Consider the following 27924-nt stretch of genomic DNA (forward strand, 5'->3'; position numbering starts at 1 on the left):
ATAGTCGTATCACTGAAGTATGAATAGCACTTTCATTATTTATATAAATGTCATCATACTGTTTGAATTTTTGTGAGTTTTTCGCTTGAGACCTCGGAAACAAGTTACGCCTTCGAGCGTTTCTTACTGTTTTGCTGCTGCTGCTGCTAATGGCGATGCTTATTGTTAATGTCGACCCTACGAAGATTTCCAATGCGCTGTCGAACGATTTGAAGATGTTTCTGTACGTAGCTTTCCTTCGGAGCGCGTTTTTGCACCTCGAGAAGACACTTTTCGGCGACGTCGAGCCGGCCAGAATTGACATGCACTACACAAAGATTGTGCATGGCTTGAACGTTTGTCGGCTCCGTTAACAGTATTCGTTCGTAGCACTCCCTGGCGTGCTCTGTATCTTTCAACTGGTTAATGTAGATGTCACCAAGAAGAATCAGCGCTTTAGAGTGACTTGGGTGATGAGCGAGTAGCTGCTCAAGATATGGCTTTGCATCGAGCGGACGGCCCACGTCCGAGAGAAGCAACGCCAGATTAAACAATGCACTTCGGAACGTTGGTTTATGTCTCAGCGCAAGCTTGAAAAATCGTTCGGCATCTCCTAATTGCTTGTTATCGGTCGCTAACATCGCCAGGTTAAACCAGATCCGTTCGTTGTCGTGGCCTCTCCGTAGAAGCTGGTTCAGACGTGAGACTGCTACCTGACGTAATTTTGCATTACCGGACTCCTGGATAAGGATCGCTGAATTCATTAGCGCTTGTTCATGGTCCGGACTAACGTGCAGGGCTTTTTCAAAATACTGGAGTGCGTCTGAAGACTTGCCGAGCTCGATAAGTACAACGCCCATATTGTAATAGATGTCAGGATTGCTCTGGTCTAACTTCAATGCTCGCTCGTAGACATGCCACGCTTCTTGAGTTCGATTGAGCTTGATCAATACGTCGCCGCGATTGATGTAAGCCTGAATGTAGTCGGTGCGCATGGAAATCGCTTGCCTGTAGAGAGCGTCCGCTTCTTCAAGTCGCGAAGCATTGCGAGCGTATAGGTTCGCGAGATTTAAGAATACATTAAGGTAGTTGGGTGCGATTCGTGTTTGATACTTTTTGCCCTTACGTGGTCGAGGCAACAATGCCTTTGCCTGTAAAAAGGCCTCTTCTGCCTCAGCGTACATCTGCAAGTTGTTGTACGTTCGGCCCACGTTAATGTGAGCTCCTACATCATCCGGTTGAACCTCAACAGCCTTACGGAAATAGCGCAAAGCATCACCGTAAACACCTTCCTGTTCTAGAGCATGTCCAATATTGTTAAACAATTTCGCATTATGAAGGTTTACTTTGAGACCACTCTTAAATATGGTCAATTCTGATTTCCAGTCGAAGTTTCGTTGAACGCTTTTTCCAGCATGGCACAACACAAAAATCACTAACAGAATATTCATAAGCGTCTTCGCTCGAAGGCGAAGCTGACCACAACCAAAAGCTACTAAAAGGCAAAAACCCATGCTGGGGAGGTATAGAACTCGCTCAGCCACCACGAAACCCACCGGAAATAGCAGATTGGATGCCGGTAGGAATGGAAATACGATTAGTGTCATAGAAAGTACAATTACGCGATATCGTTCCCACGTTGCATGTACGCAAGCTGTGTAGGCGACGGCAATTAGAATAACATAGACGATCAACGTGAACAAATTTCGATAATCAAGCAGATTATCAACTAATGGAATTGAACCCATCGTCCAGTCACAACAGAGATGGTAAGGGTTCATTAACAACCAAAAATTCACTGGCACAAGGTAGTTATAGGTAAGTTGTCGGGCAGGAAACTCCGCTGCAGCCGCCGGGTTGTCAAATTTCGTGAAAACTGGTAACTGAGCTCCCATTACTTTTATGCGAAGGTACATAAATATGACACCAGCAACTGCAAGGCAACCACATCTACTCAGAGAGGTTTTCAGCCAGGACGGCACGCCTGATGATATGCTGCGCGTTGTCGACACCAGCGTGGTGACTAGAGTCTGAGGCCGAAGTTGTCGAAGGATAAGCAGTTCATACGTTGCGCATACACCTATAACAGTAATTCCTTGCTCCTTGCACAGTGTGGCCAAACACATAAAGACGACGGTGGCAGTTAGCATCAATGACCGCTTGTGTGATCCTTTGTACGCCATAAATGATGCTAGAAAGAAAATTGCACAAAGAGACTCTGCGCGACCAACGACCCCGGTCACAGCCTCCGTGTGAATAGGATGAACTGCGAAAAGAACTCCAGTCAGAAACGAGTCGTATGGCGAAACGAAATCACTCACAGAAACCGTTAGCATACAGCATGCAACTGAATGAAGGAGTAGGTTCGCTAAATGATATCCTGTCGGATGAAGACCATGTAGTATGTAGTTAATCCGAAACGTGAGTACGGTGAGCGGGCGGTACGATTTATGACTATGCTCTTTGTGCATTGGAGTTCCCCAAAAATCATTTAAAAAGAGTCGATACAATGGGGTGTCCGCTCGCAGATCTTTGTTGTCACGGATAGCTGAGACGTCATCGAAGACAAAACCACAAGAGAGCGCATTTAGATATACGATGCATGAAATGCCTGCAATAGTAAATAGATGCCACCATTCGAGATGGCGCTCCCGAGGCTTTTTGCACGGGGAAGAATGGGAGCTATTCGAAACACTGTTCGAGGTTTTCCATTTTTCAGGCGAAGGTTCTCTGGATAGACTTTCTGCCGGAGGGATTTTTAGGGGACTACTGGTGGTACCCATTCCGATAATTATCTTGTAGACTCTAGTTCTTCCATCTAAAGAAAGAACATCACAATGGGCTTCACTGAAAAACCTATTGGCGAAGAGTATATTTCTATCATCTTTGCGAGCATTCTGCGCGCCGTCACTAGCAGCGCCCCTTGTGCTACTGTTTAGCGTTTCGTGCCCTCATTTCAATCTCCACCACAAAGTAGATGCGTGCCATCCGTGAATGAGAAACAAAGCCACTTCCGAGCCGTAGTTGGTTATGGGCTGCTGTTTTCTGGTAGAATTAGACATCCCAAAGCTGAATCCAACTACGACCATTTATTTAAATTTTACCTGTGAGATCTGAGAGAAAGAGGAGGCATACTGTGATAGAAATAAGTTGGCTTGTGAGCGCAATCAATTTTCTACAAACGGAAAATTCATTTAGATAGTGAACGAGAAATTGTTCACTATCTAAATGAATTTTGTTGCCTAATGAATATTGTTTGGACGTGCTGTTAACATGATAGAGTATTGTTAATCTGTACTGCCTGTCTACTGTTTTCTAGTTAATGTAGTCGAATGGGCGCTTTTGTTGTAGTGCTTTCGATGCAAAAAAAAGCTAATTTCATTTGTCAGAAAATACACTTTCTCTGTATTGAGAAAGCCACACGCGTATCCGATATCATATATTCAATTATAGCTCCTACTCCTTATGTGTGTCCTTTGGTGACTATCGGGCGAAGCCTGGCAAGACGAAACTATCGACGGCGCCGGTGTTCAGCAACTGCAAAATGTCCGAATTACCTGTATTGATTTACGACAAGCAGGAGTACATCGAGACCGCATCAGGGAACAAAGTGAGCCGTCGATCTGTGCTTTGCGGAGCACACAACATCGTTCTTAATGGGAAAACCATTATTCAATCAGGTAAATCAGGCATCGCGCCTGTCTCTTAATTCCAAATTGTATACGAGGAAAGAACGAAAAATGATGTGATCTACATTATCGATTACAATTATCATGTCCTTAATAACAATTATAGTTCCTCAACTCGTTCTCAAAACAGTCACAGAGTGAACGAACACTAAGTGGTGAACATTCATTAACATTTTAAAATTATTTTTATACAAATATAACATTAAATGTTGAAATGATGTCTTTTAGTCATAGAGACTATTATTTATGAATGAAAGAATAACTATTTTATCTCGTGGCTAAAACTACGTATGAAAACATTTTCAAATAGGCTCGGGTATATTTTCTAAATAACCTAACAGGAACCTACAGCAACATTTACTTTAGAATCTCTTTCGTTCATCTATAGGGGCAATTGTTCGAGGAGACCTTGCTTCAATTCGCGTAGGAAGACGGTGCGTGATTTCGCAGAATGTCGTTATCCGCCCACCGTACAAACGAATTTCAAAGGGGCTTACATTTTACCCACAACAGATCGGCGATCACGTCTTCGTTGGCGAAGGTAGCGTGGTAAGCGCTCAGTCAATAGGCAGTTATGTCTACATCGGGAAGAACTGTGTGATCGGTTAGTAAGACTGACTCAACTGCATCTATCTGACTTGATATACTTGAGCATTGCATAAAGGTAAGCGACTGTCTGTAGCAACGATCTTCGTTTGTCGAGATCGCCGAAATACCCAGCGTGAGAAGCTAACCATCCATAATTAAATGTATTAACTAAACCAATTATTAAGTAATTAAAATGAAATTACCACTTTAGCAACGCACCCCATCCACCATCAAGTGTCTAGCTGGATTAAATAGTTAAACGTTTTAGTTTATCGTGTAGTACACAATTAGGTATTCAAATGCGTTTATTTTATTTTAAATCAGGTCGACGCGCAGTGCTTCGAGACTGTTGCATGATTACGGATGGCAGCGTGGTGAGTCCGGAGACCACAGTGCCATCATACGCCATCTATTCTGGAAACCCCGCACGCTACTATGGTGAACTACCGGGACCCTGTCAAGACATTCTGGCCGACTACACAAACTCATACTATCTCAACTTTATCCCTCAAGAACATCCAGTGGAGATTAGGAAATAGGTAGTCAACTGTCCTGCTTATATAGGGTTGTTCAAAATGCTGGATCTGTTACACATTGTGACACATACACGGTGTCTTCAGAGACGGGTATTATTGAAAGCCGCAATGTAAGATATTCTCTACGCGAGTATGAACGTGAATATTGTGTGAGAAGAGGACGAGGATGAATAAACACAGGAGTAATATATCAAACGCGTAAATAAATGTATACATTTTATATACTTTATATACACAGTGGCACATATCTGCTACCAATTATTCACTTCTAAAAAGTTTCTCTCCTTTGCAGATTTGTCATTTACAGTTGTTTCAGGCCAATTTATGTTTTGCGCTTTAGATGGTTAACATGAGGCGTTGCTCCCTATTCCTACTTAAAACGGTCATATGGGCAAGTGACACTTAAAATAAGAGCATCGGCATGTCAAAACGGACCTTTTAATGTTTCGAATAGAGTTCAATGGACTTGAAAATACGCCAACCGATAATTAATGAAATCATTTCTAACTTCGTTTCTAAAAGGATATATTAACTTTAGCTAAATTTGATAAAGGACGTTTATTACTCTAATAGAAATCGTAGCGTTTGTATATGGAATATGTAAAAATCTATATCAGTATTTAAATTCACTTTCCTCTCCATCTCCGGCTTTTTTTTTTCTAGATTACTGTGCTTTATTGCAATCATTACGTCTCTTTGTATTATTTGCTCGGTCCTTATGAGCCTTCGTCACCTAGTTAACATTTTTGATTGCAACACAGTATTTACTATGACGTTAGTTTCCTAGGCTCCTATTAATTAAACGAACCTAACTGATCGTGGCTGATAATCAAACCGGTCTTCGAAACCGGACTGAAAGCGGAAAAAGGTAATAAGCAAAAAAGTAGTGATAAACACATATGCGAAGATTACCTTTTAAACATACCAAACAAATTGTATTCAAACTAAGAATACGGATGACGTCAATAGATCCTTTTGATGTGTTAATTGAAACTGTAATTTAGATAAACTGTGCTTTATACCTCAACCCGGAATATTTCACTCGTATGCAGTCATATAATTAGGCTTCTCTCTTCATATGATGACAGCAGAGTACTCCACGTCTTTGCTGTATTATGTTTAACCGAATTTTCAACTGCTTCTTAAAATTCCTGCAGAAGTTGTTAACAGTTATTGTATTGGTGTGCGCCGGCTTTAAAGTTAGTACACGTCTTGACGTAACTAGCACATAATGCAGGTCGAGTTTGGTCGTGTCTGAGCCAGAAAGCATTACGAGTACTGATACTTCCTTCACTACCTAATATTAAATAGCATTGTGGTATGAACTTAATACTGAATTAAATTGATTCAGGTAGTTAATTCGTGCGGTGACTTTGATAAATTCAGATTTTTTGCTCCCACTGACTTACTAAAAAGTTTGATTGTTTCTATTACCCTACCTAAATATTTGGTGTAAGCAAATGAAAGGTAATGTTCGACAGGCAGAGGGCACGGATTAATAAATACTGAGTTCGTAGCCTATAACGCCACAACTATCAAACATCGGTGTTAAAGCTGAGAAGCCCTAAACAAACTAGAAATACCTCTACACACGCCCTAGAAAATCATATAATAGTAACGATGAATAAAACATTTTATATTTCCCCCTGCAAATGTTACGTTCTTTGCAACTACTGACGAGCTTGCAAAGTTACCCTTGTAGAATACAATTTTGCCATGACCCTGCCGGCAATTGCAGGCTCGTGAATAACCAACAATAGTACTTCATTTGCTAAAATGCAAAGATTGTTTATCTTGTTTTTCATATAGGGTGTGGTTTTTGTGTACCGGATCGTGCGCCCATTCATGTGCATATACATTGATAAAGTTTGTTAAGCTTTTAACTGTAACTATTTTTCTTATTAATTCATCATCGTGCTTGCTTTATCGTAGCGCCCTCTCTTCAAGATATTTTCTCAGGTGCACGTTACAAAAGTCCGCCGAATAAAAACGCGCATATTCATCTCGTACGTGGCATTACGTATTGTGGGACCTATGCGTATCGATGCTATGTTTATCAAATAAACGTATGCCATCGCATTAATGCAATAGGGTCGATTTACTGCAGCAGTTTTGAAGGCACATGTGCAATTCTGTGTATGTGCGGGAAGTTGTGCTGTCTACAAAAGTAATATTCCCGAGATGTTCTGTTTTTGATATCTGAAAATACGCAGGTCTGCTTTCGATATAGAAACTTAATGCGATCTGCATATATATACAATATATACAATATATATATATATATATATATATATATATATATATATATATATATATATTGGTCATGTGGATTGCTGGTGCAGTTGTCGGTCACGCGCTGTCGACCACTATTATAGGTAGAATAATATTGCTGGAAAATATAATTTGAACAGCGTCAATAAATATAAGTTTCGTTTCTACCCAATAAGGTGTCAACAGCCAAATATCAAGCCAAATACAACAAGAAGATAAACTCTCATTAACCGATAGTCTTTGTCAAATTGACTTGACTTGTATAGACCCACATGAGTATATTACCGTACACATGGAATATATTTTCGATGAATTTATTGAAACACTATTTCATACATTATATATATATATATATATATTGAAGAGAAATTATGCGTCACTACAATCAAATTTTTCAAGCATTTTATCTTATACCTATAAAATATAAATGCATATACATAAAGTAAAGCAAAAAACATTTGACAGTTTGAAAGTTATCATTTGACTTTTTTTTTCTCTTATTTTCACTACATTTTGTTTTCTCTGTGTTATAAGAGACATAAATTGAGATTCGCAAACTGGCGAGTGACCTTTTTCCAACTATCAAGAGACGTTTGCGTTACCCTATGCCCAAACACTGATTTGGTACGTTGTGCTCAATAGTTTTCATAAATTGGGTTTCGCTACGACGTCACGTCATCTCCCGTTATCCACATTAAAAATGCCACACGTATTTTTCTTGTATTATTTCACTTGCACACAAAGTGAAGGTGCAGTGTATTTGTGTTCGTTGAATGTTACATGTGACGTTTCACTATTGCACTCCACGTTATAAAAGACCGCAACACTACTTGGTCACCAAAGGGTATCATATATAAATCATGTCTGGCAATCGGGAACGATTTTTGCGCCAACAGCAGGAAATATTGAGATCGATGGTATACCAAAGTAGCCTAATCCGTGATATTTGTTTTGTTTTCTCATATGTCGTTAAAATCGTGTGCACATTCGCATTTCTCTCATTGTGTTCTGCACACTGTGGGCCCTGCCGAAGGCCCACCTTTCACGGATAAACCGATGAAATGAAACGTTCACCATCTGCACGTGTACCTATTTCCGATTTGCATGCAAAGTTCTGCTAATCACATGCTGCTGAACCGTGCTACGTATATCTAGCAGTAAAGCAAATAAGGAAGCGTGGTGCTGGGTCATATTTTTCTGCCACTCATTTTAACCTTGGACGCCTAACTGTTCAAGCGTCACTCCGCGGTCACAGCCAGACGGCCATTGATGGGTTAAATACATTGTGTTGAAATCATTGTGAACCTTGTGGTATCTGTCGTTTGTGCTGTTGTTCTTCTCCCGGTATTTTTTTGTTTTTTCGCTGTGATATTTCCACTGGCGGATTCCTTTAACTATTCTATATAAATCTTGTAGGCTTTTGGATTGGACGGTCTAACCGTACTGAGTCACAGCTTTCGTTCCGTGTCGAAAATAAAAGTCGATTACAATGGCAACAATGCAAGTAAATGAATCATCGCTGCGGCCAGACACAATGGAGACTCTGCGCGAAATCTGGTTAAATAAAAACTGTACTGATAAAACTGGTGAGCAGGTTTCGGCAAAGCGGAGCAGCTATGACGAGCTTTTTGAAAATCGACTCCAGCACGCTAATTCCAGCGATGGTCTAAAAGAAATAATTCCAACAGCCGCCGAATGGTGGCTGGCGATGCACAAGAAACCATCTCAAGTCCCAGCACCCATTGGGACAAGGAGACAACAGGACATGTTTGCAGGTGACTATGATACTGGTTCTGGGTACTATGCTCCACCAGGCACTATGGAAAAAGCGCTTCCGAACTTTGAGTCTTCGACCTCGGCTCTCTCATTTTCGACAGATAGAACACAGACGACTCGTGTATCAAACGAGGTCGCGAAAGATTCGTGCCCTTCATCGTACACTTCGCCATGGGAGCCATCGACTTCATCACTAAGTACGTATTGAATACCATAAGGATATCAATATACGAATCTGTTTGAACTATGAATTTGACTCTTTATTTTAGCAGCGTAACAAGTTTCAGTGAAAATGTGTCTCGAGCGCGTTAGCATTTATGCTACAACGCTATGTACAAGCGCTTTTCAATGAGAAATTATTTTCGAATCTCAAAATTTCCAGTACATGCGTTGTTGTTTGTTAACCTTTGTCCGATTTTCTCCTCAGAAAAAACCATCTGTTTCGAAAACAATTTTTGCCAAAGTTAAGCAGACAAGTGAAGATCACTGGAATCCATTTGTGTATTCACAGGATATTCAACGGTCCTTCCAAGTCCACCTTGCCAATCCAAAAGTTCCCTCATACTTGACTCAGGAGGCTTCCACTCATTTAACGCAACGGGAGATACTGTATTGTCACGTCTAAACCACTTCAGTCAGGAACAATCGCGACGGAGACAATGTACCCAGGATCAGCTGCAACATTTGGAACAACAGCAGCTCCAATTGCAACAAAAATTCGAAAAAAAAAGATTGGAGCTCGAACGCAGGAAAAACCAGCTAGAAGCAAGTGATCAACTATATAAGCTCATTAATAGCGTTATATTGGAGGACGGTGATGATAAGACAGTTGACCTTGAACGTCTTGAGAAACTTCGATTATTGAAACAACTTCTCGGGGTCGAGTTCAATGCAGTTAACAACCAAAGGAAGAATCCACTAGCTACAAATCCGCTTTCTCTAGAACTACATCAGCAGCACAAAAACTCCCGGCAACAGCAGCAGCGCAGTGTCTTGAGCGAATTACTCAGGTCGAGAATGGCCATGTTGAGTCAAGGTTTACTGGTCACTGAAAACGTTCCTTACCTTAACGCGCCACTTCACCTGAAATCGACGAAACAGAATACATATGAAGAAGCTCTCGAATCGCTCGAGAATGAGGCAAAAAGTCGGCGTACATTAGCCTGCGTGAAAAACGCGACTCTTACATGGAAAGGAGTGCTTACAACTAGGCATCATGATTCACCAACATACGCTAGCAAAGTGTTCGTAGGTGGATTGCCATATGATGTGACGTCCGACGTCCTCGCCGTCATCTTTGGGAAGTTCGGTGCATCGGTTCAGTTGCCGCCGCGGGGTAGGGGACATGCGTACCTTGTGTTCGAGAACGAGCTTCAAGTACAAACGCTTTTAAAATGCTGTGAACTCGAAGATGATGAAAAATTTTACTTTTGGGTACCATCTAAACGGGGTAAAGATCGTAAGGCTCAGGTGATTCCATGGGCAATCGAAGACAGTGACTGGCTATCGCCTGACTGCGCTGTTCCAGTTCCTCTGGCAACCATGAGCGAGCCATCTTCAACTGGCTCACGAAGTCTGCGGAGCACTGCATCAGATGCATCAAGCCATGAATCTACATCTTCTCTCGTCGAGGAGCTCACTGATGATGAATCTCTGTTATCCTCTGAAAGAATCTCGTCGTTTCAAAAAGCGCACTCCGATATCAATGGATTTTCTAAGCAGAATACGGTTTTCGTCGGAGCCCTGCACGGTGAAATAACGGCGGAAGACCTTCAGAGAATACTGTCAGAACTGTTCGGTCCGATCATCCATGTCGGAATAGACACCGACAAAAACAGGTATGGGAGCTGCCATCAAAATGGTTTCTCTTGCAGAGAAATTAACTAATAGATATCTCTCTGAATAGAAAAAGTATGGTTAAGGTTCCAAAGCTCTTTGAAGTTCTACAAAAAAAGAAGAACAATCGAATTGTTGAAAAAATAACTACGTTGTCTAAAAGGCTATCATGTATATGACCCTGTACTAACAGCTGGTCAAAATCTTTTTTATTAATCTAGCATATCTTATATAAGGATGAACATTTACAACTATCCAGATAAATCCAGATGAAACATATGCTGTAATAGCCAAATTGCAGTTGAAGTTCTTTTTTTTTTGAAGCTAGTCTCAGCGGTCAATGTGAGTAAGATTTAGAAATTATCTCGAGAAATGGGGCACTGTCATATATGTCACGTAGTTTTTCCTCAAAACAGGTACCCAAACGGCTCCGCGCGTGTGACGTTTGCCTCCACTTCGGCCTTCCGGGCCGCTGTCCTGGCAGAGTATGTCCAGGTAGTGACGCCAAGATTTTCAAAGACGATCCAGCTAGACGCGTACATTGAGGATGGAACATGTTGCGTCTGTGACGTTTCTACACCTGTGTTCTGTCGCCACCCGGACTGTTTCAGGTTAGCCACAGTTGTTTCGGTTGTGGTAACGAAATTTGGTTTCTACTTCATCATCGCGCTTTAAAGTTACATCCATATGCTACTTCAATTAAAAATGATTGCAACCTGACGCATCATATGACACCTGTTGTAAAGCTCCAGTCATCTGCAGCATACCACTGGGACTGAATATCATTCGATCTGCAAAATAGAGATTCTTATTCCACATTTTCCCACAGGTATTATTGTGCCACCTGTTTTAATAAACATCGCCTACATAATACGGACTACCATCCGCCCGTGATGAGGAACCGGCACAGTGGCACGTTTCATACAAAGATGAGCTCTGTGTACTTCAGTAACAACAGTACGAGCCTAGCTAAAAACAGCCCAACGATAAACAGCGATACGTTTTCGCTCTTCATCACAGGAATCAACCACTTTCACACAGGCTTGAATGCCGCGTCTTAAGCTACTGATTCGCTGATGGCATTTGCGCACTGACCTTTTGTCTTTGCAGGTCTGGATATTTTTGGCGACTGGCAACCAACCGGTTGTAACACCTAGGCATAAATTCTGCATGCACAAATTAAAGCGCGAGTTTGAGTACGTTAAAAGACTTGTAAACCTTGCTTCAATGTTGTGCTCGTTTCTTTCCACAAGTTTTCTTGTATTTTTTCTAATTATCATTTGAATTATGGCCATGTGCTTAATTTCGTACTTTATTAATTGCAATTCGTACTATTTTCGCACGGACAATTGCGTACATCTTACCAAGTCTTCCATGAATTGATTGATGATACTGTTACTACCAGTGTTAATAATGATACCGATGAATACTCTACTTATATCTATATAAATACCTATATGCTTGAATTATCAACTGTGCAAATGCTTTGATATCGGCAGATATAGAGAACGGAACATGCAAACACGAACACGTTAAAACATAAAACAATTCCGACCCGAAATATACAGACGAAGGAAAAGTCTCTTATATTATATGAGATGATCTTACTTATCGTAAAAAAAGCACATTTTTAGGAGCATATTGTTAGATCTGTTAGAACCAGTAGACGATTGTTATAGTTCTTAGGCATGCATACGTGCCGTATGTACGTTGTGTTCAATTCAACCAGGTAGGTTGAAAGGGAGAACCCATTCTAAACATTCTAGAAATAACTATAACCGACATATTTATTAGTCAACCGACATACTAGACGTACACATATGAACATATGTACATGATACGATTATGCAGAAACAGTCATCCATATGGAACATCTTTCCGAGTTCCATATACTTGCATACCCACAGCATATGTGTATGGTCACAAAAACTAGCCGGGCTTGTTTTTTCATAAGTTTTCATTTTTTTTTTGATAACTAAATCAACTGGCGAAACAGACGGGCAAATCGTTCCGTATCCTTCTATGAGAGTACGTGCGTGTAGGCGTGTGCTATTTTCGCTAGGACAATCCGACGTCGGGAACAGTACTTAATTTTTAAAACTAACGTATAGTAATTAATTAACCTGCCACGTTCGGTGACGGCACTTTTTCTTTTATATTTTGAATAGCGTTCTATAGTGACTTGTGACCGTTGCCTGAAGAGTCGTTCACGCTTTCGGCGTTAACGTCTGTTGGGACGATGTTATTAAGCACTATAACAACTATTGAGCAATAGAGCATGTGTGGCATGTTTTTAACACAAATCTTAGCTACTACTTGCCTTTCAGTATATATATATATATATATTATGATTATGTGATTTTTTTGCTCTCACAGACTCGTTTTGCTTAGCTACTTGTTTCATTCGGCATTAGCGCATCCGAGAGATGCTCGTCATTATCTAGTCTCCCGTCAGTCCTAGAGATAACCAGGGTGCGTGCTGTTTCATTTCGTTCCTAAACTTTTCAATTTCGTCGTAGCATAGAACGACCAATTCACTATTCGACGGTAGCGATGCTTAAGCCTAGATGCTATGGCTACCCTTGAATTGAATATATTATGCCAATCTATTGAGCATTTCATGTTTCACGCCGTATTAACAAACCGCTGATAATCAATTAGCAAACGACATATATCGATTTGCAGACTGCATCGTGGTTATAATAAGAAACAACAATTGGCAAAACGCAACAATAACAACAAGAACAGCAGCAACAACAACAACAATAACAACAGCAACAATAGCAGCAGCAGCAGCAACAACAACAACAACAGCAATAATAACAACAACAACGACGACCGTACCATATACTCCGACATGTCAATGTAGTATTACGATTAATGTTAAGTTCATATATCGCTGACATTTTGTCATTATTAAGCTCAATGATTATTATTACTATTAGAAATATTAAAAAGAGCTATATATTATAACAACAATGTTAAACGGTTAACGATCAGCATTCTCGTTAATAAAATAGCGAATGCAACCGCTTATCATCATTCGGTTGATTCATGACTGTTTCTTACTATTCTTACTATTACTTACTAGCGTCCGGCTATTATGTATTTTATATTATAATTATTATTAGATAATAAAAAAAAGTTCTCATCTATCTTTCACATTTTTTTCAAACGGTATAATTTATTCAGGCATTGAAATTTTATACTTGCTTGGCGATTGTGTGTTATAACCGCACACTTTTCATATCCCATATTCAGTATCTCCAGGGCATACACGAACAAAAATTGATACTAAATAAAGGTAATCAAAAGAAATTGGAATAGCGTCATTTTTGAACCGACATTTCCACATGGCAATACCTCTCTGGAATACAGAGGCGCATCGTATACAGCAGTCGCGTAAAGCAATTCCGTAGCCTTTTTGAAATGCCTCTTTTTTTCGTCGCATCCAACTTTGTTATGGTATTCGTCGGGTACTATATTAAACGTTATTGCATAAGAGTAACTACAAAACACTCTTTGGATAAATTGTAGGTCTAAATTTATTTACATAGACTCTAGAAAATATATATACAACAAAACTGCACAATATTATTTAATATACAATGGTAGTTAGCTATTTTTTTCAGAACTTTTAGATTCTCCGTCTGTGTTTGCACGTCTGGACATAACCTGCGCATCGTTCGTCTCAGAGATCTTTTCTTGAGTTTCGTCTTCTCCGCTCGCCTCGTCCTCGCTTTCCGGTGTGGGCTCTGAAAAGAGAAAAATTTAGACCATTCTGAAAATGACTTTATCATACATAAATTTATAGCAAAAAAATATACAAAGCTTGAAGCTGGTACGAAAAAAAATGTATATTTTTTAAAAAACTGTCAATCGAGCATATTATTATAGTTATTTCAGCTAAATTGAAAGACTTAGAGGAAAAACACCGATATTGTATTGATACTGTTTATTTGCGCAAACTATATTTCTGTTAACGTTTTTACTTAATAAGTGATGTCATTCATTTAATGAGCTTTAATGAGAACCATTTAGCTAATGGAAACACGACTCTCGCTAAAAATAATTTTTAAATCTAATCGATTTATCAAAGTTTTTTAAAAATCTTTAAAAAGATACTCTAGGGATAACAGTGTCATTAAGTCCATTTTGATAAAATAGTCTGCGACCTCGATGTTACCTAAATGATGAATGAACCTAAATAAAGTAGAATTTATTTAAGGTAGATTGCTCATCTGTTAAATCATTACATGATTTGAGTTCAGACCGACGTAAGTCATCAGATCTTAATAATAGGTCTCGTGTTGAAGCAGTCATGCTATTCCTCATGATATATATGAGCATAACAAAATTATTTGAGTTTTTACCTCCGGTACTATTTTTCCTTAAAACGGCGGCTTTCAATACAAAACGAAGTGTTTCCACCCTTGGCTTCAAATTTAGATTGCTTCACTTAGCACTAGATTTAGTAAAAAAGCGCGCCGCCACTGCACCACCATAGAGACTCCCTAGAAAAAATACTAGTGTTTAACGTACCATTATCTGCCCCCGCCTCGGCTTTACTTTTTTTCGCTTTGTTCCTGTTGTCTTTGAGTTTCTGCTTTTTCTTGTTTCTTTTCGCCCTCTTACGAGCTGTCTTTTCTTCAGCCGCTTTTTCCTTAGCTGCTAATCTGGCTGCGAACTCATTATCGAGCCGTTCCTTTTCTGCAAGCTCTTCCATCAGTTTCACTCTGGAATTGATCACCGCAAAAAACAAATCCTTACGTGTGCTGTAAAGTGATATTGCTAATCGTATAGCGTACGTCGCGGGTATGATACCAAGAATACAAACCATATAAAAGTCAGAAAAGTCAGGCTATCGGCTCAAACTTGCTTGTATATCACTCTTTAAGACCAGCACAAAGTAGAATTCGCGATGTCAATCTTTCGCCCCATCGTTTAAGATTCTGAGAAACAAATTCGATTGAATTTCGTCAAGTTACCTAACCTTGTTAATCCTAGTAACGGACGCCGACATTCGCTGTAATAAAAATTAAATATTCGACAATAACGCAAGCCGACCAACCTGGTGATTTCCTTCTTGCGTAGTTGACGATAAACGTGGAATTCTCCACTGCCAGCGCCGGCTGATGAGCCCATGACGTTACGAACAAACTCCGGTACTTTATGTCCTCTATTTTCCTGCCGCCGTTCCGGTATGTGTACCTCCTTTTCTGGGTGTCGCATGAGTCGATCGAGTTGCAAACGCTGCGCATCTCGGGCAGTTCGAACGACTACAACTTCTTGTTTTTCGCGTTCTTTCTTAGCTTTAGGCTTTGGTAGTCCGAGTAGGTCTAGATCGCCTGAGTCTGCCATTGCTGATGCCTACCGCGATGTTTTCATCGACCCTAGTAACTGATATATTAATATGCCGCATTAGTATCTGAATTTCTTAAAACATTTCGGAATGTAGCGTCCGTGCATATAAGAGCATATCTAAAAATTATAATCCAACTCGAGCAAACTCTTTCTTGCAACTAAGTTGTACAGTTAAATTCATGTAGCGCATAAGTCGGAAGTTTGTTACTTTCACAAACGATTTTTTTAGTAGAATGTATAAATTTACCAAACGTTATTAAATATATCAGGTGTCAGTAATGCACTGATGTCGCGTTAAACAATATTTAGACTTGTTTTTGTTTTGAAACGGGCCCGATGGGGAGTTGCTTTGTTTGAACAGCAATCCAAGACACCTACAACTCTCATCTGATGCTTCTTCGGTGCAGTCTTTAAACGACTTCGTCATAAAAATGCGAATTTTGTTAATCAAATAAGCAACACAACGGCGATCTTATAAATACTCTTAACCTGATAACCATCACTGCTCATATTTTTTTCTAGCGATAGCCACAATTTCTGTTTCTCGATGAGAGCCGACAGCGAAGTATCTGAAAGCTGCATTACCTGGTGATAACGGGGAATCAACAACCATCTATCTCTGAAGGCGCGAAAGGCGTCTGCTTCAATTCTGAACCGGCACCTTCCGAACGTTGCTGATTAACATAAACTTGACTTAACGGAATATGAGATCAGTTGAGAGGTTCCTGATATATAAAATCGTTCTGTGGTTTAGGTGTTGAAAAACTTGCTCAGTACCTTTGGCACCGCCTTAGTAGTTTTCAAAATAGGTTTCTGCAGGAAGTGTTCAGGTGAAAATAGCTCTAGTGGACGTACCGCTGCAACAAAAAGGTAAGCACACACAACAACGCTGTAAGAAACATCGTGCACGTTAATTCAAATATTTCTTTGACTCATGACGGAATATATGCGAGTGGGAGCGACAAGTTGTCTCGAGCATGGGTGTCATAAGATTCACTTGATTAGAAGGATTGATTATGGGCGATAGGCGTATCGTATATGTCATTACCTCAGGATGTGGGTATAGTTGGAAATAAAATAGACGAGTACCTTTTATATTCGCTTAAAATGATACCCAATCATAATTATACTATCAAAAAAGTAAACATGAATGAAGCAATATGATCACGTAATCATATAAAGCAGATTAAAAAGTAGCAAATAAAGAAGAAATATTTAGTTAAACTTAGAGAAGTTCTGTAATTACCACGAGTACCCGTGACGATGTGATAGAATTATTTACGAAAAATCTATCTTATGGACTTGAAGTGCTATTATTAGAAAAAAATTAAGCTTTCACCCCATACGGGTTCCGACTTATTACCTATTTTTTGATTATACGGTCAATAAAAATTCCTGCAAGGCGAGACGACAATGTGGAAGATGCTACTTTTGGAAGCTGCAACAATTCAACATTACAACATTTCAATATTACAACAATTCAATATCATTCATAACAGAATGGTAAAAAATGTACTTATTGTTACTGTTCATTAAGCAGCACTACCTTCGTGACATGGTGAGATTGATAGAAGTTCTTATGCATTTCAGAAAAAACCATTTGAAACGTATTCTGATAAGTAGCTTGATAAGTAATCCTTCTTAGGTGTTAACATTTATCACGTTATATGTGTGATAATAACATTATTTTGAATTACACCAACTAGTCATAATGACTTAATTCACGGGTATTACAAAGGATGACGGTAGTGAAAAAAGCTTGAGATAATTCTCAACTGAGGTATCTTATAGATTTACTGTCTTTAGATTGCCTAGCCTAAATATACTTTAGCGTACACATTAGCGTACGAACTATTAATAACATTTCTTTTTACAATATTTAATAATGACCTAATACAATTTATGTAAAAATTATGATGGGGAAATAGGCATTTCGCACAAAGTGGCTCAGAAATCGACGTGCAATTACGTAAAATTGATTAAAGTATGCAAGCTTTCATTTTCGTGTTGCGTCTGTGACGCGTTGAAAGACATAATTAACGGGTAATTGAAAATAATTAACGTTTGTACGTTTAGTTGATTACATTCGTTTCATTACCTTATTTCGTTTTTGAACTGGCACTTTAAAGTAGAATGCTTATAAATGCTTTAGTTCCATAGCGCAAAGGCGAAAATAACCGTAAGGACAAGTTGTTCGCTATTTAAGGGCTAACAAAACCAATAATAATTTCAGAATGTCCTTTCCTGACAAAACCCCAGAACTTCCTAAGTTCCGACGCTTGACCAGTGGAGCAATGTTGCAGAAACGTATTGGCGGCTTATGGACTCTGCGGCTTTCTGAGGGGGCCGAAGGATCGATTTTAGCAGAAGGTCCAAATGCACAACCTGGATCAGCCTCTGTTCCGAACGGCCATTCCCAACCATTACAACCTTTGCGCAGAAGGCTACCTCCAGAAAGGCTCCCAGAAATTGGAGAACTGCTGAAGAATATTGGTCTTGACGAGGCTGACGGTACGTATTTAGCAGTGAATCGCGTATCTGTGTAGAATCAGCCTGATAACTAATCATGTGAATAATATGTGCTTCCAATTTTACAGAAATATATATACTTTAATCACATTACGTATTCATTTGTTGTTGTCGTTTTTATTTATTCCTTAACCGAAAACAATTTCCAAAATACGAAAAATATATCCCGTTTGAATGAAATTAGATCTGTCCATAATGATCACGTCTTCGTATCTTGCTTCGTGCAATGCAAACTGTTAAGTACTCCATTTGGAGTCCTGTAATATGCGATGTACTCAATGAATTTTACAGAGGAAAAGGAAAATCAGCCAGTAAAGGAGTCTGCGATCGAATCGATCGCACGACGGGAAATGCCTCCCCCACAGAATTCAGCCAAACCTTTCGAAATGGCTGCAACACCGCGGTTAGGTTTTGTTGAGCCAGAGAAACCGACTATGCGTATGTTTGCTCCAATGTCGAAGGTGCTAAAAGTCAACGGGAAAGACTACATGATCATTGGCGGCCTTGGATCTGGTGGCTCTTGCGAGGTTATAACAGTTTACCATGTCATGCCTTGATTTTTTGTCATCTATATATCCTGTTCATCGTAATCATTAACTCTTATCACATGAGCAGAATTTCCTATTTCATAACAGCTTTATTTAAAGAAATATATCAGGATCGGTAAAATCATATATCCATTAAAAAAAGTTCAATAATTATACCCCTGCTGAATGCCTATAGGTGTTCCACATTGTCTACATGCTTTCTACCTTTAACAATCATTTATTGGGGTCGTGGTTATTTTATGGTTCTAATAGGATAATGTCCTTATGTTTAGGTATATTCAGCATTACACGAAGGTCAAATTGTGGCAATCAAGGATGTGACATTGCCGAAGGAGGCAGCAGTCAAAGAGAATTATCTTCGCGAAATTCAGATGCTAAAGAAGCTGAGCGACTGTGAGCAGGTCGTAAGGTTGTTGGACTACGAAGAAGGTGACGGCAAGATCCTTATGGTGATGGAGAAAGGTGACTCGGACCTATCGGCCGTGTTACAGCGTGCTTCGAAAGATTGGATAACTGTTCGTTTCTTTTGGCGGGATATGCTGCGCGCCGTTGAACGCATTCACAAGCTTGGTATCATCCACCAGGACTTAAAACCGGCCAATTTTATTATTGTTAAGGGTCGCCTAAAATTGATTGACTTCGGCATCTCAGACGATATTGGCGATGCCACGTCAGTATTTCGAGATTGCGCAATCGGCACATTCAACTACATGTCGCCAGAAATCATCCAACAGTCACGAGAGTCATCGATAAAAACCAGCCGCGCCTCGGACATCTGGTCACTGGGCTGTATCCTCTACTCATTGGCATTTGGTGAGCCACCGTTTGCTCACATCAAGAATATGAACAACAAGGTTCTGGCAATCGTCAATCCAAAGCACGAAATCTCGTATCCGGCAGATGCGGATCCGGATTTACTTGATGTTCTTAAGAGATGTCTGCGCCGTCAACCAAAAGAGCGAGCCACAGCCGAGGAACTTCTAAAGCACGATTTCGTGCTTGGTCCACCTTCAATCAGGTCTACATACAAAAACAAGTAGATTCAACAAGTTGGTTCAGTGCTTTTGTAAGCACACTTTGCTCTTGGCTACCCAGTGACTAATAAACCAAAATAAAAGCGCTTATATATAAAGGACAGGGTAGTTCTCTGATCTTCTGGGGGCCAAGTGTAGTCAGCAGGAACAAACGACAAGAGGAAGTAACGCAATACCTCGTAAACACTGAAGTTTAGTTGGCACGAAATAACTACGAATCTGAGTTTGATTCACTTATGGATGAACGATATGTGGTCGTCAGCTTTTGTCTGCATCTAAAGAAAAGCGGTTCAGCAGGACTTTAGAGGACGCACGTAGTTTAAGTAGGCATTTTGTTATTGGTAAATAGATACGACAACATAGATTTGTGTTTTCCGATCCACCTATTTACAGAACGCGTTTACTAAGAATCAACGAACTACTTAATACAAGCACCATAGACCCAACAACATACGTCGAGACTCAGTTACGTGTTCTTATTGTTGTACATATTCAAACCACTGCTTCCATTCATGTATTTGTTCTGCAGGCGACTGGATGTATTTACTGTCCTCCATCCGCAGATGTGTGTATATATATATATATATATACAAAACAGATGACAAATATGATAAACTGAGCATATATTACTCACGGATACTTAGACATGCATTTCAAAATGGATATTTTGATAAAGATTTAATTGATGGCTTATGTAAAGCTACACAATAGGCTCTGGACAATTTGCTAGTTAATAAAGAACGTATTTAAGGTAGCGTTTTCTATAAGTTTACCTGTATTCTTTTTATGGCATTGATGCTACCAGGTACAAAATGACTGATGTGAAAACCAAGGTTGACGCAAGCAGTGTTAAGATACACTAAAACTTCTCGTTGGTTTCGATTTCAACCATCCTAAGCTAAATTACTTGGCCATGAAGATACGTAAAGAATTTCCGTGGAAAAGCATGGAGAAGCCACAAGAAAAGGTAAAGCTGTGCATGGTGCCGTTCTTTAATCACGATCAAACTTAACCTGGCTATTGTGTAGTGTTCATGCTCTTATCATTGAAAATCCAACAGTGTTTACCCGTCATACTGCATCCTTGCAGATTTCTTATTGCCGTGCCATAAATCGATGTAGAGTATTAAACTATATCGTTACCCAAATTATTAATTTAGTACTTCTCGGGTCGTTGGCAGCGGCGAAGGACTTCCAATTACTATGAGCGCCGTCCCACCGCCTCTTCACCCAACGCGTTAGCGTGCTCATAAATGACCTTCATTATCGTTAGCTGTTACATTGCGTAAATTACTATTTGTATAAGGCGTTATTGTAGAATGTTTTGTTGCATCCGCAGCATTATTTAGTTTCCACTATGCAAGTTGTATCTTATGTATAGTGTTTCTCTATGTATTCTTTGATCGAACAGACAATTCAAAGATAAATAAGCGCTGAAAGTTTTTAAACTTGATCTATACAAGGCGAAAGAGAATCAGAACGAACCGTCAAGGAAAGTAGGAAACAGTCCGTTTCTCGCGTTGGGATACACAGAATGTTTTTGGGAAATAGATGTGGTGGGGCATTTTCTATTTTTGCAGATTCGTTTATAACAAACCCTAATCCCGGTTCCTTAATTAACACAGTTTGAAAGCAAAGTAAATGGATTTTATTCACGTAAAAGGAACTTAATAATGATATGAACAAGCAGACATGCATTAAATGGAAGGCTAAATATTTTGCAAGCTATACTATCTGTGTTGGACTGCATGCGATCTTCTCTTATCAAACTTAAATTTAATGGTAGTGAAGTCTGCTTGTTGAAATCATTTACAGACCATAAGTCACAAATAAAAGCGAGATTAATCAATTCCCGGCCTTTTCTAGAATGTCAGTTCTCTATTTTTTCTTATATTTATAATAATTGATGGTACCTTTGATTACATAGAGACAATCGTCAAATATGGACGAATCTTTCCTGTGGAAGTTCGCATATCGATCCATTGCGTTCAAGCTATGTAACAGATATTCAATGGTGTACTGGTTCAACCATCATATTGCCTCCAATCATAATAACTTGAGTACGACAAAAATTTCGATTTTTTTTTCTTTTTTTCTACTATGTATGCGAGTTTCAAATGATTTAGCTTAATATCGCCTTCGTCGTAATTTGATCAAACAAATTCACGCAAGCTTGACAACTTAATTCTTACTTTTTGGAGTCTAAATTTTTCTTTAATACATTGTAAAAGTTATCACCGTTTAGATACGTGACCTTCGTAGAGCTAATTACGAAATATTACAAAAATGCCTACAAGTGCCTCGGAATCAAATATAGTTATGTAACTGTTATACACCAGTAAGATGAAAAGTCGTTTATGGCTCAATACTTTACTCTACAATCCGTTAAAATTTGAAAAACCTGTCCCATTGGAAAGATCACTCAGTGTATCCAACTGCTATTCGTAACTTTGTCGATCTGAGAAAAAAATGTACTTTCCAACGAAACGACAACTCAGCTAAAGGTGCTCAGCTTAGTCACAAAGGTTAGGACGATTAAATTCATCAGATATTTATTGACTCTATTAATAAATAATTTTAGTAGATAACAAGCTAGACATAAATGGCCGAATACAGGAACTTAGCAATTGTATGAAGTACATGCTACTAAGTATTTTTGTATACTAGGTATTAGAACACACCAAGTTTCTTAAGGTTTGCGTTAACAAAATATCTCGACAGTTAAAGAACCGAACAGAAGAACAAAAGAGAAGTTTATCACATAATAGTAAGAATGGTGGATGAGAATACAATGAAAGTAGTTGTTACGTAGCCATAATATTTTCAGCACTATAGCAAGGCCAAAAATTAACTGCGATTATACTTTCGTTCATACAGATTCAGTTGTTTGGTTCAGAAGTTGTTGGCGATCATCCCTTATTCTTCAGCAGCTTGCAGGTGACAGTCATAGCCGCTTGCCAATTTCGATTTTCTAAGTATGTCAAATAGCTATTTGTTTGCTAAACTTTAGCGTTTAATGTTATGGGACTGCTTGTAAGTCATGCATGCGGTCAAAATGTCGAAAAAAAGCAAGCGCTTCATGCAACTGTGCAAAAAACTGCAAAAAATCGTACTGATCTACGGATAAAACCTAAATTTGCAATGAAACAACACAACAAGTAAAATCCTCAAATAGTTTGTTGGTATGATAACTGCCAAAAAATGTCGAAATGTAAAACATTTTATGAACTACCACGATGATGTGCGCCCTTTCCTAAATAGGTGTCAAGCTTATATAACGAATCAGTGGGCCAAAAGCATGTTTTTTTCCAGCACATGTCAACCCAGCTAAGGGTCTGTTTTCTTCTTTTAGATATGTATACGTATTTATTTTGCACCCAGCGGTCAAAAATAATTGAATAATTTAATTGATTTTGGTAACTATTTTTAAATAAAGATGTATACGCTTTACCAAATAGTATCAGCAGCTACCAGGTAATTACCAGTATTAATTGTTCAGATCGATCAAGTGAAGGAATGATAAATCTGTCAGGGCTAAATTGATTAAAAACCACAATGATTATACGGTGACGAAATGCTGTAGTTTGTACGAGGTCGCGTAAGAGGTGGATGATCATTTCCAGGATTTTGTCGGCGATGATCTTCAAAACAAATAGCGCAGAAATACTTCAGACAGGCAATATGCCGACAAAAAAGAACTGTGGCCATTTCACATGTAGCACAGCGGCCGACTTCATCAACAAATGGGTCTAGTTGCATGAGTTTGCTGAAGCGAGCGGTCTCCAACTGGACGAAACCGGCGCGAAGTGCCCGATAAAATGATTCTTGACTTGCAAAGGTTACCCGAGCAGAGCCGCTTGGGTAACTACAATGAGAAGATGAGAAAACATATACAAGACGACGTCAGACGCTTATATAAGATGAAAAACTTCGCAATAACGTATATTATGCGGGGATATAGTAATTTTAGTGCATTTGTAAAGGCCAGGTGCTTGGTGCTTCTGAAGCTTCAAGTTAGTGTTATTGTTGAGCCTAGCATCTGCTGTTGGACTCGATCTTATTGTCATAAGCTTTGTCAATAAATAAAAAAATAAAAACATCACTTTAGTTTAAAATAAACATTAGATGTCTCTTGTTCAGTTGATTTAAGTTTTTGTCCGGCTTGTATGTACCGACAAATTTTCATTTTTTATATAGTCTTATTATGGTATACAACTATTAAAAATAATAAATAATTAACGCTGTTTACCCATGGCAATCGGTGTCGATACCCGCATGCAGGACAGGCCCAAATAGTTGTGCCATAATCAGTTGTAAGCCTTTAGCTGACACCTCGCCATGGACGCCTCCGATGAAAACACAGGTGTTTCTCTGTTTGGGTCCTGAACAAGATGAACTGGCAACTGCGTTTGCGCCTACGTGCGTCGTCATGTCAGGGGATATCCAGTCGTTATCTTGTGTTGCCCACGGGATTACCTGGGCGAAGCGACCTCCCCTACTTTTTGTCGACGGAACCTACAGATTATTATGGCAGCGCGCAAAAGACCCAAAAAAAACTTATACTACGTCCGACCGATGTTCATTTTGGATCTAATTATGTCATAGCCTGAACTACTTCAATAGTTCAGAATAGATACTTCAGTTCGAAAAGTTCACCATTATCATTATGATTTTATTACGGTTTCACGGACATAAAAACAACATCTAGCGTCGTCCTCTATGGATAGCATTCTACACATCTATTCTAAATAATTTTAATCTTTTCGAATGGCTTTGTGTACAAAAATGATCAACAACAGAGGTATCTGGATCCTTCAGAACGGTTAACTGGTGAAGCATCGAAATCTACTGACTTACCCAAAAGAAATATGAGCCAGGCTCTCGTTTAACGCAATTAGAAAGCAGGCGACGAACATGAGTCTCTTCCTCAAATACGAGATAAGCATGACTGAGTCGGCGACAGCTATTCTGACGGACTGGTGGAATTTGGACGGTAACTACTCCCCACTTACTGAACAGGTTCATCAGGATCATCTGTGTAGTGTCATAAGGAAGTCCGCCTAGGAATACCTAGGATAATGGAAGTACAATAATATAAACTGATGAGGACTTGATAATGCGTCTGGGATGGGCCAGATTGGATAGGAGCTGTGGAAAGCCAAAACGGGATTTTTGATTTTTGACATGTATGCTGTAGGAACCAAGCTAATTGTTGCATTAAATCGAATTTGAATATAGTTAAATGGAATGCTCGGAAAAGAGTATATAAGGACTTGAATTGAAAACGCTCTTATTATTTGAAGACAAATCACAATAGGCGGAAAAATATATAATTATTTAAACCGAAATATTAACTAAATGTTCTAGATTTTACGTCCGGTACTCTGTTCGTTAAACATTGTTTCGGGCGGCTTGCCCCCCTCTGGTCTAGCCTAGACCATCTCTGTGTATCTTCTAACTAGGCAAACACGTTGCTACTACATCACCGAGACGACTAAATTGAAAGATTATATAGCAGACCTCATAGCTTGTCCCATCTTTCAGCTGGTTTAAAACACCCCTCGGATGACACGAAAAGAGACAATAGTTTCTTACCTTTGTTGCTAAGCTGCAGTTCGCCAGATCACCTTGCAATGAATGTGAAGGAAGAGCCAAACTGTTCCAATAAATGAGTGCCTTCTGAAGCTGAGGGCACTTACGGCGCCACTTACACTCGGCCGTGAGGCGTGCTAGAACAGCATCGTAATGAGACGAGCCCTGTGAGGTTACGTCACTACGTTCAGAGGAAGCGCTAGTTGATCCAAGAGAACAGTCAGAAAATCCACGGTAACCATTAGCAGGAAATGCGAATGTCTCTGCAAGGGAACTTGTTTGAGGTGGTCGCGCAGGAAAGTGAACACTATCGTTCGATGACGATTTGAATTTTGTGTCATTAGCTCGTAGTAAATTCAAGCCGTCCCTTCCGTAATCGCAACCATTGTTCGAACCACAAATGCTGAAAGCCGGTTGCTCTCCAAGATAAGATATATGCGACGGAATTCGATTAGAGGTCGGCACTGGGTCGGCGGTAAGTAGAGTTGACCCTAACCTATTACCTGAAACGGAGTATGTGCCTACGATTTATGATAGCCGTGCGCGAACCTTCGTGCACAAAAAAACAGATAATGGAAAGTTTCTAACTAAACCAAGTAGTAGCATATTGAAATTTGAAAGCGGTTCATCATGAACAAGCAATGTTGTTTCTTATCAATCATACACAGTTATATACGTGGTTGTTGTAGTCTTGGTGTCACCTTTCACATAAATAATCTTACTTTACGTATAAGCCCTGTCACACAATTAGATTTTAGAATTATGCATATAATCATAGGTATTTATAGTACATACCGAAAGCACGTTGCGCGATCATTGCCAGTTTACGTATAGCTGCTAACGCCGACGCAGAGTGTAGTCCACTTCCCGTGTCGTAACCACCAATGAACATCGCTGGAGCTTTACCGCCGATGGTCGTTGGGCATGGCGATGCAGGAGCCGAATCCGAGGCCGTAAAAAGCAGAGACGACGAATTGTTGCCTCGAAGCACCCGTAGTCCCGCTTCAATATCTTGAGCGCTGTCTTGGCCCTTTATCACCTTTGAAGGAAGCCTTTGGCCTTGTTCGATTTGCAGATGTGAAGGTGATATCGGTATTTCCTTTGCGACTTGTGCGGCTGCCGGCTTCTGCCCACATGATGTAATTGCACGCGGTTTCGATAAACTAGGTTCACCATAAATGACGCCTTGACTCGTGGACGATAGATACGGTCTACAATTGGTAGGTAATGTCTGCAGCGACTGATCATTACTTACCGAAAGTTGTAACTGCTGAGGAAATTGTGACCTTCGCGTCTCGGAAAAGCCTGACTGGTCATTATGACTAGGGTTGAAATTAGGCCCCTTCCAAAGGTTTCGAATACTGCCGGCATTCGGCAAGGTGAACTGTTGCTGCTCCACTTCGCTAGTCATCGTTAATTTAAAACTGATCTAGATTTAAACGTATGCCGTCAGTTGCTGAACTGACGCGCTTTCCTTTGAAATTTTGTTCGAAAGTCGGCAAAGAAAGAATGAAGAATAAAGCTTCTGCGCTCTTCTAGACTTTTTCTAAGGGAGTATTTGATGATAAGTCGAATGTTTGAAACAATAGCGATCCACAAACCGAACTCGACGAGCTGCCGTGAGCTGCTTTTAAGAAATAGTCTGCTGAGCACCGTAGTCCACAGTACAAAAAGAATGAACATAAGCATCAACAAACGCACGACCTTTTCTTTTAATTTTTCTCCAGTATCCTCCAGAAGCTAGAACGCACTGCACTAACGTATACGTCGCCTTGAAGTATTATTTAGAATAACCGTCTTAATTAAGACACGACCATCTTCAACCGATTTCTTCTTTTTTACGTTTCCCTGCACTGAAAGTTTGATCATGAACATAAAAGGCCAAGTGTGTACTCCAAAAAGTAAAATACCGGACTTCTCACACAGGGAATGTACTATTGTTATTGCGGCTCTCACACATATAGGTGCACTTACACAATAAAGTGTAATTTAATGGGCGAGGGATTAGTAGCTAATTAGGTTATTAGAGGCGTGCAATGACCAGCCTCGTCGTCCGGGCTGTTGACCCGACCCCGAGTTAACTTCCAGTTAGTCGAATAATCGACGCGTGCGAATAGTCATGAAACGTCCCTTATCGAATTACCTATTCTGATATTGACGTTCTATTTGCGCGCTTGATGCGC

At 39.7% G+C, this 27924-nt stretch overlaps 6 protein-coding genes across 8 annotated transcripts; 3 read left to right on the forward strand and 3 right to left on the reverse strand.

Moving 5' to 3' along the window:
- Positions 1-67: 67 nt before the first annotated feature.
- Positions 68-2957, reverse strand: Tmtc3 (Transmembrane O-mannosyltransferase targeting cadherins 3). The gene has a single exon (XM_022840490.2). The coding sequence runs from the start codon at positions 2760-2762 to the stop codon at positions 147-149; it is 2616 nt and encodes an 871-aa protein (XP_022696225.1). The 5' UTR covers positions 2763-2957; the 3' UTR covers positions 68-146.
- An 87-nt stretch (positions 2958-3044) lies between these two features.
- On the forward strand, positions 3045-5819 carry DCTN5-p25 (Dynactin 5, p25 subunit). 2 transcript variants are annotated; one of them, XM_022840508.1, is made up of 4 exons: positions 3045-3136; positions 3476-3659; positions 4057-4272; positions 4581-5819. In XM_022840508.1, exons 2-4 carry the CDS (start codon positions 3524-3526, stop codon positions 4793-4795), a joined length of 567 nt encoding a protein of 188 aa, XP_022696243.1. In that variant the 5' UTR covers positions 3045-3136; positions 3476-3523; the 3' UTR covers positions 4796-5819. The 2 variants fall into 2 exon arrangements, with proteins under 2 accessions (XP_022696243.1, XP_022696244.1); XM_022840509.1 differs by lacking the exon at positions 3045-3136 and having other exon boundaries at positions 3143-3659.
- A 2408-nt stretch (positions 5820-8227) lies between these two features.
- LOC111264510 (uncharacterized) lies at positions 8228-13726 on the forward strand. The gene is made up of 4 exons (XM_022840491.2): positions 8228-9036; positions 9351-10677; positions 11092-11286; positions 11505-13726. Exons 1-4 carry the CDS (start codon positions 8553-8555, stop codon positions 11734-11736), a joined length of 2238 nt encoding a protein of 745 aa, XP_022696226.1. The 5' UTR covers positions 8228-8552; the 3' UTR covers positions 11737-13726.
- Positions 13727-14202: 476 nt separating this feature from the next.
- On the reverse strand, positions 14203-16509 carry LOC111264519 (uncharacterized). 2 transcript variants are annotated; one of them, XM_022840507.2, is made up of 4 exons: positions 16418-16509; positions 15747-16075; positions 15218-15411; positions 14203-14430 (listed from the first exon to the last, which is right to left on the reverse strand). In XM_022840507.2, exons 2-4 carry the CDS (start codon positions 16034-16036, stop codon positions 14291-14293), a joined length of 624 nt encoding a protein of 207 aa, XP_022696242.1. In that variant the 5' UTR covers positions 16037-16075; positions 16418-16509; the 3' UTR covers positions 14203-14290. The 2 variants fall into 2 exon arrangements, with proteins under 2 accessions (XP_022696242.1, XP_022696241.1); XM_022840506.2 differs by lacking the exon at positions 16418-16509 and adding an exon at positions 16287-16394.
- A 136-nt stretch (positions 16510-16645) lies between these two features.
- On the forward strand, positions 16646-20917 carry LOC111264515 (dual specificity protein kinase TTK). The gene is made up of 4 exons (XM_022840498.2): positions 16646-16909; positions 18273-18550; positions 18860-19095; positions 19389-20917. The coding sequence occupies exons 2-4, from the start codon at positions 18274-18276 to the stop codon at positions 20154-20156; spliced, it is 1281 nt and encodes a 426-aa protein (XP_022696233.1). The 5' UTR covers positions 16646-16909; position 18273; the 3' UTR covers positions 20157-20917.
- An 864-nt stretch (positions 20918-21781) lies between these two features.
- LOC111264511 (uncharacterized) lies at positions 21782-27897 on the reverse strand. Its single transcript, XM_022840493.2, has 5 exons — positions 26537-27897; positions 25745-26244; positions 25007-25219; positions 24399-24664; positions 21782-24014 (listed from the first exon to the last, which is right to left on the reverse strand). Exons 1-5 carry the CDS (start codon positions 27150-27152, stop codon positions 23693-23695), a joined length of 1917 nt encoding a protein of 638 aa, XP_022696228.1. The 5' UTR covers positions 27153-27897; the 3' UTR covers positions 21782-23692.
- Between the last annotated feature and the right edge of the window lie 27 nt (positions 27898-27924).

The sequence above is a fragment of the Varroa jacobsoni genome, unplaced genomic scaffold, assembly GCF_002532875.2.
Source record: "Varroa jacobsoni isolate VJ856 unplaced genomic scaffold, vjacob_1.0 scaffold_869, whole genome shotgun sequence".
NCBI classification, from domain to species: Eukaryota; Metazoa; Arthropoda; class Arachnida; order Mesostigmata; family Varroidae; genus Varroa; species Varroa jacobsoni.

Bases quoted from the DNA above. Each gene is read 5' to 3' on its own strand.
- LOC111264515 (XM_022840498.2), top strand. From the start codon at position 18,274: ATGTCCTTTCCTGACAAAACCCCAGAACTTCCTAAGTTCCGACGCTTG. The intron at 18,551-18,859 runs GTACGTATTTAG...TGAATTTTACAG, and splicing joins TGGTCTTGACGAGGCTGACG to AGGAAAAGGAAAATCAGCCA. The intron at 19,096-19,388 runs GTTATAACAGTT...CCTTATGTTTAG, and splicing joins GATCTGGTGGCTCTTGCGAG to GTATATTCAGCATTACACGA.
- DCTN5-p25 (XM_022840508.1), top strand. From the start codon at position 3,524: ATGTCCGAATTACCTGTATTGATTTACGACAAGCAGGAGTACATCGAG. The intron at 3,660-4,056 runs GTAAATCAGGCA...GTTCATCTATAG, and splicing joins GAAAACCATTATTCAATCAG to GGGCAATTGTTCGAGGAGAC. The intron at 4,273-4,580 runs GTTAGTAAGACT...ATTTTAAATCAG, and splicing joins CGGGAAGAACTGTGTGATCG to GTCGACGCGCAGTGCTTCGA.
- LOC111264519 (XM_022840507.2), bottom strand. From the start codon at position 16,036: ATGGCAGACTCAGGCGATCTAGACCTACTCGGACTACCAAAGCCTAAA. The intron at 15,412-15,746 runs GTTGGTCGGCTT...GATCAATTCCAG, and splicing joins CGCAAGAAGGAAATCACCAG to AGTGAAACTGATGGAAGAGC. The intron at 14,431-15,217 runs GTACGTTAAACA...TTCTCTTTTCAG, and splicing joins CGAGGCGGGGGCAGATAATG to AGCCCACACCGGAAAGCGAG.
- Tmtc3 (XM_022840490.2), bottom strand. From the start codon at position 2,762: ATGGGTACCACCAGTAGTCCCCTAAAAATCCCTCCGGCAGAAAGTCTA.
- LOC111264511 (XM_022840493.2), bottom strand. From the start codon at position 27,152: ATGACTAGCGAAGTGGAGCAGCAACAGTTCACCTTGCCGAATGCCGGC. The intron at 26,245-26,536 runs GTATGTACTATA...ACTCCGTTTCAG, and splicing joins GATCGCGCAACGTGCTTTCG to GTAATAGGTTAGGGTCAACT. The intron at 24,665-25,006 runs GTAAGTCAGTAG...AATAATCTGTAG, and splicing joins CTGGCTCATATTTCTTTTGG to GTTCCGTCGACAAAAAGTAG.
- LOC111264510 (XM_022840491.2), top strand. From the start codon at position 8,553: ATGGCAACAATGCAAGTAAATGAATCATCGCTGCGGCCAGACACAATG. The intron at 9,037-9,350 runs GTACGTATTGAA...GTGTATTCACAG, and splicing joins GCCATCGACTTCATCACTAA to GATATTCAACGGTCCTTCCA. The intron at 10,678-11,091 runs GTATGGGAGCTG...TCCTCAAAACAG, and splicing joins ATAGACACCGACAAAAACAG to GTACCCAAACGGCTCCGCGC.